The sequence below is a fragment of the Centruroides vittatus genome, unplaced genomic scaffold (genome assembly GCF_030686945.1).
Source record: "Centruroides vittatus isolate TY-2023 unplaced genomic scaffold, ASM3068694v2 contig_635, whole genome shotgun sequence".
Taxonomy (NCBI): Eukaryota; Metazoa; Arthropoda; class Arachnida; order Scorpiones; family Buthidae; genus Centruroides; species Centruroides vittatus.
In genome coordinates this window covers 3,303-13,632 of record NW_027122390.1, presented here as the reverse complement: position 1 = coordinate 13,632, position 10,330 = coordinate 3,303, and the positions used below count along the sequence as shown (strand labels likewise).

General features: G+C 39.8%; 2 protein-coding genes across 2 annotated transcripts; one reads left to right on the top strand and one right to left on the bottom strand.

Annotated features, from left to right (window-relative positions):
- Positions 1 to 1,384: 1,384 nt before the first annotated feature.
- On the bottom strand, positions 1,385 to 2,647 carry LOC136979775 (putative leucine-rich repeat-containing protein DDB_G0290503). The gene has a single exon (XM_067275806.1). It carries the CDS (start codon positions 2,645 to 2,647, stop codon positions 1,385 to 1,387), a length of 1,263 nt encoding a protein of 420 aa, XP_067131907.1.
- A 948-nt stretch (positions 2,648 to 3,595) lies between these two features.
- Positions 3,596 to 4,810, top strand: LOC136979774 (uncharacterized). The gene is made up of 2 exons (XM_067275805.1): positions 3,596 to 3,890; positions 3,972 to 4,810. The coding sequence occupies exons 1-2, from the start codon at positions 3,596 to 3,598 to the stop codon at positions 4,808 to 4,810; spliced, it is 1,134 nt and encodes a 377-aa protein (XP_067131906.1).
- Positions 4,811 to 10,330: the final 5,520 nt, after the last annotated feature.

Below are 10,330 nucleotides of genomic sequence, written 5' to 3'. Positions count from 1 at the left end.
CATATATGCCATCTGGGATAATAAATGCGGACTTACATATATCATTTTCAGCCATGGGTATCTGCCAAAATCCAGATGACTACATCTATTACCGAAATAGAGTTTGTTTCCTCCCAAGATTTCTAAGGCATCAGTCTATACGAGGCTTAGAGGATAAGTATCCGGGAGACGGTGAGGCTATTCAGACGACGATAATCCACACATAATTCGATGTTTCCGCATCCATCTTTCTTTGGCACTAGCACTATAGGTGAGGCCCAGGGACTCTTTGACGGCCTAATTATACCAGCTTGAAGCATTTGCTCTACTAAATCTCTGACAATTTCTCGTTGACATGGAGACATTCTATAAGCGTTTTGCTTAATTGGCTTAACATCCGGCTTCGTTACTATTTCATGAGATCCTAGGGTGCATACTCCAAGATCGAAACTGCTTTTGGCAAATACGTCTAGGTTCTCTCTCAATACATCTTCTATTTGTTTTACAGAATCTTCAGATAAATCATTCCCGATATTAAAAGTAAATGACTCTATGTTTAGTCTTCGATAAGAATGAACAAATAAGCTAACATTTCTTTCCTTCGAATGGTTAGCGTTTGGCTTTATAGTATTTGAATCTGTTGCATTACTGTCTGATCGTGATGATAAAGACAAATTTACAAAGGCATATTCTTCACATGGTTTCCCTTTGGCAACAGTAGATTCCGCTGGGAGTAAAACAGGAGTTGGAGTGCTATTTAATACTAGAATTATACATTCATTATTTCTCACCTCACAAATACCTGACAAAACATTGATACCATTCTCGCCCATTTCGTGCTTTATTTCTACTGTACCCTGCTTAATTGGACAGCGGACTTTTAAGGTACGCATAGTAAAAGCATTTACAAGTGTTTCTTCGGTGGTACGGAATTTTGCGTTGGTGTGATGTAAGAGGGGCGTTTGAATTTGACTAATACAATTCTCTCCCATTGGCACTATAAATAAGTTGTCTTTGAAGCTGATGGTTGCTTTCATTTGTTCACAAAAATCACTACCTAGTAATAAATCATGTGGGAAATTTTCCAATACTACAAACACAAATTCAATACTGTTTCCCATTATTTGTAGTCTACACATACAAGTACCTTCACACTCTATCTTTCTATTATCTGCTACGATGAGTTTAATAGGTTCAGGACATATTTTTAGTCTTAATTCTATACATAGTTTTCGGCTTATCAATGATTTCTCTGAGGCCGTATCAATGATGGCACTAAACGGAGAGCCTTCGATTTCCAAATAAATAGTGCGTAATTTTGATTTCGAAATTGCGAGACACTCTAAAAGGTAAGGAGGGATTCTAGCAGCTTGGAAACAGGGCTCTCCCTCAGGAGCCCGACCGATTAGTTTTTTTGTTCCTCGTTTTGATTTTCGAGTTTATCCATGAGTTGGCGCATTTTTTCGAACGCATAAAATTTTGGATATTTACATATTTTCTTATAATGACCCCTATTCCAACAGTTGTGACAAATAATATCGTTAGAACTTTCTTCTGGGACTGTCTGATTTCGAGAAATAGCCTGTTCTGATTGTATGCCATTGTTTCTATTGTTAGTTCTCCTAAAGGTTTTAGAACGCTTATTGTATACGGATTTTCTTTCACGGTCCATTAATTCACGATTTTGACGACTCGATTGTTCTTTGTAAGAATAGCTGTAAGGCTTAGGTGACCTTGAAATCCCATTAGGTCTATTTGAACATTCGCCTACACTGAAACTTTTGTAGTATTTTTCGCGCTCTCTCTTTGTTATCGAGTCTAATTCCATAATGGCATTAGTATAATCATCTAAGGTATGGAATGTTTTATTTGCAATAGACATTCTTTCTTCCTTTTGCAGACCATTGTTTAATAGTTCGATTTTTTCTATTTCCGAATATTCATGATTTAAAGAATTAATTAATTCTAATTTATCTAAAACATAAGAAAAGGCTGATTCTAATTTCCCTTGAACTCTATCATACATTTTAATTGTCTTCTTTACAGTGGAATCTGTTTCATACCATTTCTTTATTTGTGCCTTCAACCTAGTCCAAGTCAATTCATAACCTTTTGCCTCTTCTAGCCTAATTCTTTTTACCAAATCTATATCTGATTGCAGCTTTAGTGTGGAAATGAATGTTGTATCGTCTAATTCGAAACATTCTTTTATTCCTTGCAGCTTTTCCAGCCAAATATTTATATTTTGTGGATCAAAAGCGGGCCAAGATATTAACTTTTGTGGAATGGTAGGACCTTTCGGAAGTGTAGGACTGATCGAAGGATTTGAGTCAGCACATTTTGCATTTACAAACGTATTCTCAAGTTTATTAAATCTAGTTTCGAATTCCTCTCTAATTTGGTTTATTAAGTTAATCATCATGTTAATAGGTGAAACAGACGAAACGTCCGACTTCCCATCATCCTCTAGAACAGTAGGGGAAGGTTCTCGTTCCATTCCCGAGTTTTCGATGTTCCTGGATCTGTTTTTTTCTTTTTTCTCAATATTTTTAATTTTCTCTTGTAATTCACGAATAACTGATTTTAGCTGCATAATTTCGTTATCTTTAGAAATAATTCTATCCTCTAACATAGCAATTTTGTCTTTCATGGCCAACTTTTTCGGCATTTTGGTTAGGTACAATAATTCCTGTCACAATTTAATATTAGGTTACCCAAAAATGTAACTTATTTTATGATTATATATAATAATCCCTGGTCGCAAAACCCAGTTATCGCCAGACCTTATGTATGAGACAAAGGAACAATGAACTTACCGTTTTCTCTTCCTTTTAAGTTGAACCTTGCTATCGTTTCTTTTTGGTTTTCTTTCTTTTTCTTCAGATGTGATGAACCTCTGTTCTCACTGGTGGCTCCAATTTGTTACGGCTAACGGGAATCTTAGCCAAGTACAAGTTCAGGGTTGTCGATACTCGAGAGTCCGTACCCCAAGGTTCGAATCTATTCTGGGGTATATGTTCGTTCTTGCTCTGCACTCATCAACGTCCTAACAACAAGGGACCAAGTCACCAACTGTCTGAACCTCCGGTCCCTCGTACGCGCAGGATTACTATCGCAACGACTTCCGTTGTCGCGCTAGGGGTCTTCTGCCTTAGGGGTGTTTAGTCATAATCCCACGAACAATAGAGGGGACCTCCCAGAGATGGTTTGGTATTTCTTCTTTACCATCCCTGGGATCTGAACGCCCACCCACGTGTTTGCCGTGCGTGGTGGCCCGTATGCCGGAAAGGGGGATCCTGGTAGTTGAGGGGCAACATACCGTTCCCAACACACTGCTTTGGCCCCTGCTTCGGATAAACGGGAGGCTCAAATCAGGCTCCGTTTGAGTCAATCGGCTGGTCGGTGAGTCATTCTTGACCTCGGCTTGGAGTCAACCGATCGATGCAGACCGGGCGGACACGTCAGGCAAGATGTGCTCTTCTTGACTGCATTGTGAGGGTATAGCTCCTGGGAAACCCTGGTGTGACGGTCTATGGGAGTCTCCCATGTGACGGCATCCCCTTGTTGGACCCCATGGTGGGTGGGGTCACTAGGAGCTGAATAGTTATTTTTAAACATGGATTCAACAAATTCAAAAACCACAAGCACCATGGCATCACAACCAAAGGAGGTCAGTTCCTCCAACCAACCAATTTATCTCATAGTACATAGTACTACTGAAAAACCGATGTCTAAGTGTTCCCCTTTCCTAATTCAAAAGTTGTTTGAATCAACTATTGGACATTTAAAGAAAATACAAAAATTGAGGTCAGGGGACCTACTGATAGAAGCAGCCTCCTCTCAACAGTCAGCAAAGCTTTTGAAAATGACATCTCTAGGAGACATAACAGTCACCATCACACCACACGCAAGTTTGAACTCATCACGTGGTGTGATATCTGAGGTCGATCTGATGTCTGAAGATGAATCAGATATCCAGATCGGTCTTTCAGATCAAGGTGTCACTGCTGTCCGACGCATCTCCATTCGTCGTGATGGCAAGTTGATACCAACTAAACATCTCATTCTCACTTTTGGAAAGCCAACATTACCATCATTTGTTACTGCAGGATATCTGCGCTGTCCAGTTCGACCATATGTTCCAAACCCACTGCGCTGCTTCAAATGCCAGCGGTTTGGACATTCTCAAACATCCTGCAGAGGAAAGAGCGTTTGTGCACAGTGTGGAAGTGAAGGTCACCAGAGTGCTGAGTGTACCAATACTCCATGCTGTGTGAATTGCAAAGACGCCCATCCTGCCTACTCCCGGAAATGCCCTGCATGGCAGAGAGAGAAAGAAATCCAACGAGTGAAAACAGTTAGCAACATACCTTACCTAGAGGCTCGGCGCATGGTCACTTCAAGTGCACCATTGAAACAGAAGACATTTGCAGCTGTTTTGAAATCCACAAAGACATGTGCAGTTCAAACGAATATTTCAGTTTCTCCGAAAGAATCTCTCACTTGCCATGCGAAATGTCTACTGATCCCATCAAAAGAAACACCAGAAAAAGAGAATCTAAAAGCAAAAGCACCCCTACCTAAAACAGGGGTCACAACAAGAAACCTGGGTTCTAAGAAGGCAAGTAAGAACCCACTAAACAAACAGAGAGTGAAAGCAGCTCTCTCTAAATCTAAAAAATCAGAGGCTCAATCTATGAGTGAGTTCTCTGATATCTCTGATGAAGAGAATAATATGGAGGTGCCACAACCAATTTCACCTCCAAAAGGAAAATCCTCTGTGAAATTGAAGAGGGACACTTTTGCGAAGAATGCTACCTCAAACACATAATGGATAACAAAATAATCCAATGGAACTGTCGTGGTTTCCGCAACAACTTTTCTGACATTAAACACTTGACATTATCTACCTCATCTCTCTGTGTGGCACTCCAGGAAACCCATCTGAAACCTGGAGAAAATATTTTTTTAAAAGGATTCAATCTTTATCGTAAGGATGACGATAGCCACAACCGTGCCAGCGGAGGTGTGGCTATACTGGTTTCAAACCGCATCCCGTCCTTACCGGTACAAATAACAACAGAGCTGCAAGCTGTGGCAGTCAGAATTTCAATTGGCGTTACTGTCACAGTTTGTTCCATATACTTGCCACCAGATGTCAGAATTGATGAAGATGAATTGGATGCCTTGGTTGAACAACTGCCGACTCCATTCCTTTTACTCGGTGATTTCAATGGCCACAACCCAATGTGGGGCAGTCCCGACATAAACCGTCGAGGCAGGGCCATTGAGAGATTTATAGGCAATCACCAACTCTATTTATTTAATACTGGAGAAGTGACATACTTCCACGCCCCAACAAGAACATTTACTGCCATTGATTTGACATTAGCTAGTCCAAATCTGTTTTCAGCGTTTACATGGAAGGTTGGATGTAATCCACTTTCCAGCGACCACTTCCCAATATTTTTAGAATATCGAGGCAGAGAAAGCTGTGAAACAGCCCGTCCACCACGCTGGAAATTTGAAACGGCAGATTGGCCTACATTTTCCTCTTTGGCTAACATCACTGAGGAAATGGTCAATACTGCCGATATCAATGATGCAGTAGAAGTTGTCACATCGAGTATTATTCAGGCAGCCGAAAAAACAATGGGGAAAACGTCAACCAGATATCCAAAACATCCGAAACCATGGTGGGATCAGAATTGTGAGGTAGCATTTAAAAAACAAAAGAAAGCATGGGGGATCTTCAGAAGATACCCCACTGCTGAGAATTTGATAGCTTTTAAAAAAGCAAAGGCAAATGCCAGAAAAATAAGGAGGCAAAGCCAAAGGGATTCATGGAGGAAGTATGTATCTAGCATAACATCTTCCACCAGCTCAAAAGCGGTCTGGGATAAAATCCATAAAATTAATGGGAAATATGCTTCTCACTCTCTGTCCATGCTGGAAAATAATGGCACAATAATCAGTGACATAAAAGGTATTGCTGATTGTTTGGGTGAAACATTTTCGTCCTCATCCAGCAATATTATGTATACAAAGGATTTTCAGGCTTACAAAGTGCGATCTGAAAAACAATATCTAAACTTCCACTCCCCATCTAATGAGGAATATAATGTGCCATTCAGCAGAATAGAACTATGTACAGCAATCTCTCGCTCGGGGAATACTGCTGTAGGCCCGGATAAAATCCACTACAGCATGATTAAAAATCTATCAGACAATTCCCTCAGTAATCTTCTGAATCTGTTTAACAGAATATGGACAGAACATACTTTTCCAGACTCTTGGAGGCTATCTATCATCATTCCCATACCCAAGCCAGGTAAAGACCACAAAAATCCCTCTAATTATAGACCAATTTCTCTGACTAGTTGTCTCTGCAAACTTTTCGAGAGAATGGTAAACAGACGCCTGATGTTCCTCTTAGAGGAAAAGAACTACTTTTCACCACATCAGAGTGGATTTCGTAGGAACAGAAGTACCACAGACAATTTAGTAATTCTTGAAACATCTATACGCGAAGCGTTTGTTAGACGGCAGCACTTAGTGTCTGTGTTTTTTGATATAGAGAAGGCCTACGATCGCTGCTGGCGATACGGTATACTCCGTGATCTGCACAAATTCGGATTGCGGGGTAATTTGCCAATTTTTATAAAAAACTTCCTGCAGAATCGTAGATTCCAAGTCAGGATGGGCAACACTTTTTCTAGGCCTTTCACACAAGAAGAAGGTGTTCCTCAAGGTTGTATTTTGAGTGTGACTCTGTTCCTAGTAAAAATTAACAGCATAGCTAAGTGTCTTCCTCCCAGTGTGAAACACACTCTGTATGTGGATGACTTTCAGATCTCCTGCCAGTCTAGTAACATGGGTTTCATCGAGAGACAGCTGCAAACCTCGCTAAACCGCATAGACAATTGGTCCAAGATCAATGGTTTTACTTTTAATGCAGAGAAGACCTCCTGTATCCACTTTTGCCGAAGGCGTGGTTTGCACCTGGACCCGGAAATTCACCTAAATGGGGTTAAAATCCCAATAGTCAATGAGGCAAAGTTTTTGGGTGTTGTGTTTGACCAAAAACTGACGTTCTTATCACACTTGCGCAATTTGAAGAGTAGATGTTTAAAATCTCTGAACCTTTTAAAGGTACTGTGCTGCTCATCCTGGGGAGCAGACAAATGTTTGATGCTTAGGATATATAGAGCCCTCGTTCGCTCTAAGCTGGACTATGGAAGCGTTGTCTATGGCTCTACGCGAGAATCTACTCTTCGGATGCTGGATCCAATCCACCATCAAGCATTGCGTTTGTGCACTGGTGCATTTCGAACTTCTCCTGTCCAAAGTTTGTACGTGGATGCTTATGAGCCTCCACTATCTCTCAGGAGAGAGCAGTTGTCTCTGTTCTATTATATTAAGCAGAAATCTCAGATTAAATCTTCAGTTGATTGTATAGTATCAGATACTCAGCTGATAAGATTATTTGCAGCCCGCCCAAGTAGTGTCCCTACATTCAGCATAAGAATGGAGAATGTCAGCAGCACGATCGACCTGGATATGGGTAACATTTCACAGCCTGAGCTTTATAGTATATCACCTTGGTCAACTCCTGTGATAAATGTCGATCTTAGCTTAAAGCAATTTCCTAAGGAATCCACCCCAGATTACATGTATAGACAGTACTTTGCTGAAATTCGACATCGTGACAGGAATTTAATTCCTATATACACTGATGGGTCTAAATCGGATGATTACGTTGGGTCAGCCTTTGTCTGTCAGAATGAAATTGTGGCAGAACAAATCGCACCAAATTCCTCCATTTTTACTGCGGAGTTGCAGGCTATTTATTTAGCCTTAAAGTATATAAATAGGAAAGGTCATCGTTGCTGCATGATTTACACTGACTCAGTTAGTGCACTTCAGGCTTTGATCTCGTATGAACCTAGTTCTCACTCCATAGTGATTAAAATTCGTAAGCTGATTTGCCATCTTTTTGCGAGGAATTTCTCTATAAAATTTTGTTGGGTCCCAGGCCATGTAGGTATAAGAGGAAATGAAGAAGCTGACGCAGCTGCAAAGTCAGCAAGACCTTCTCAGCATACAATGTTTATTGAAGGAGGTGACTTGAAGCTAGTTGTTAAAAAACGACTAGAGGAGAGATGGCAAAATGTGTGGAACGTACAAGTCCACAATAAACTACACGAGATCAAACCTGTGATAGAAAATTGGACACAGAAGAAACCCTATGACAGAAGATCTGAGGTCATTCTTACTCGTTTGAGAATTGGACATACTCGACTGACTCATCAATACCTTTTGAAGGGTGATGACCAGCCTGTATGTCAGTATTGCAACTGTAATGTAAGTGTTAAGCACATACTGAGCAATTGCATCGCCTCTGAACGGATTCGTAGGCAGCATTTTGGAAATGCAAGTTTTAAAGAGATTTTGGGCCAGAGGCCAAATGTTGATAAATTATTGAACTTTTTAAAAGTTACAAATATTTATAAAGAAATTTAATTAATTATTTATTTATTTATATCTATATACATCTTGTTGTTACAAAACCCATGCAGTTTAATTGTTGTATATTTTTGTTATTGGTTCTTTGTTTTTTGTTTTGTTGATTTTTATTGTTTATTGTTATTTATGTACATATATATACCATAAGTTGTGGCGCAGCTTGGCCTATGTGGCTTTTGTGCCAATAAACTTTAACCAACCAACCAACCATCCACCGCTCCAATTCCTTCCTTCCAATCTGTTAGCAAAACTTCTCGCTCGATCCGGACTAATCTCCAAGAAAGAAAAAGTACTCTGCTGTCACCACACGCACGTTTTATATATTCCCACCATCCGGGAAATTCTGTATCACGTGACCCGTCAATCCGCCAATGACCGCTTACAAACCTCACCCGTCAAGGGTTGGTACGCGACGACATAAACGGAACGGAATTTACGTTTCTCTAACTACAATACAATAAAATAAGTAATTGACACAAACAAAGAAAAAAAATATATACATTTAGTGATCAAGCACTACAGACTATTTGCAGCTCGTTCAAGTAGTGTCCCTACATTCAACATTAGAATGGAGAATGTAAGCAGCACGGTCGACCTGGACACATGCAACGTCTCACACGTTGAGGTTAATAGTATTTCACCTTGGTTAATCCCAGTTATTAATGTGGATTTAAGCTTAAAGCAGTTCCCCAAAGAAACCACACCTGACTACGTCTATAGACAGCACTTCGCAGAAATTCAACACCACAACAGGAATTTAATTCCTATTTATACCGATGGATCGAAATCGATTGATTACGTTGGCTTAGCCTTCGTCTGCCTGAATGAAATTGTGGCAGAACAAATAGCTCCGATTTCTTCCATTTTTACTGCGTAGTTGCAGGCTATTTATTTAGCTCTAAAGTATATAAATCGGAAAGCTCATCATTGCTGCGTGATTTTCAGACTGAGTTAGTGCACTTCAGGCTTTGATCTCATCTGAACCTAGTTCTCACTCCATAGTGATTAAAATTTGTAAACTGATTTGTCATCTTATTGCGATTAATTTCTCTGTAAAATTTTGTTGGGTCCCAGGCCACGTGGGTATAAGGGGAAATGAAGAAGCTGATGCAGCTGCAAAGTCAGCAAGTCCTTTTCAGCATACAATGCATATTGAAGGAGGTGACTTGAAGCTGGTCGTTAAAAAACGACTAGCAGAGAGATGGCAAAATATGTGGAATGCACAAGTCCACAATAAACTACATGAGATCAAACCTATGATAGAAAATTGGACACATAAGCAACCCCCTATGACAGGAGATGTGAGGTTATTTTTACTCGTTTGAGAATTGGACATACTCGGCTGACTCATCAATATCTTCTGAAAGGCAATGAGCAGCCAGTGTGCCAGCATTGCAAATGTTCACTTACCATAAAACATATACTGCTTGATTGCTCTGTCTTTCAGATAATGCGTAGACAGTAACTTGGGACAGGACGTTTGACAGAGATTTTGGGCCAGTGGTTCAATCTGTATATTGTATTAGACTTTTTAAAAGTCACTAATTTGTACAAAGAGATTTAACTATTTATTTATTTATTTATTACTCTTACGTGTTTAGTTGTTAGTTTGTTTAATTATGTATATACTTGTTTTTATGTTGTTATTTTCTGTTGTTATTTTATATAATATATACATAGTGTTTAGAGAATTAACCATTTGGCGTGGCGCAGCTTGGCCGTGGTGGCCCTTGCGCCAAAAAACTTCAACTAAGCAACCAACCAATTATTTTTCACACTTTCACTAGTGCATTGTTTGTACAAATATTTATATATTTTATTTGGT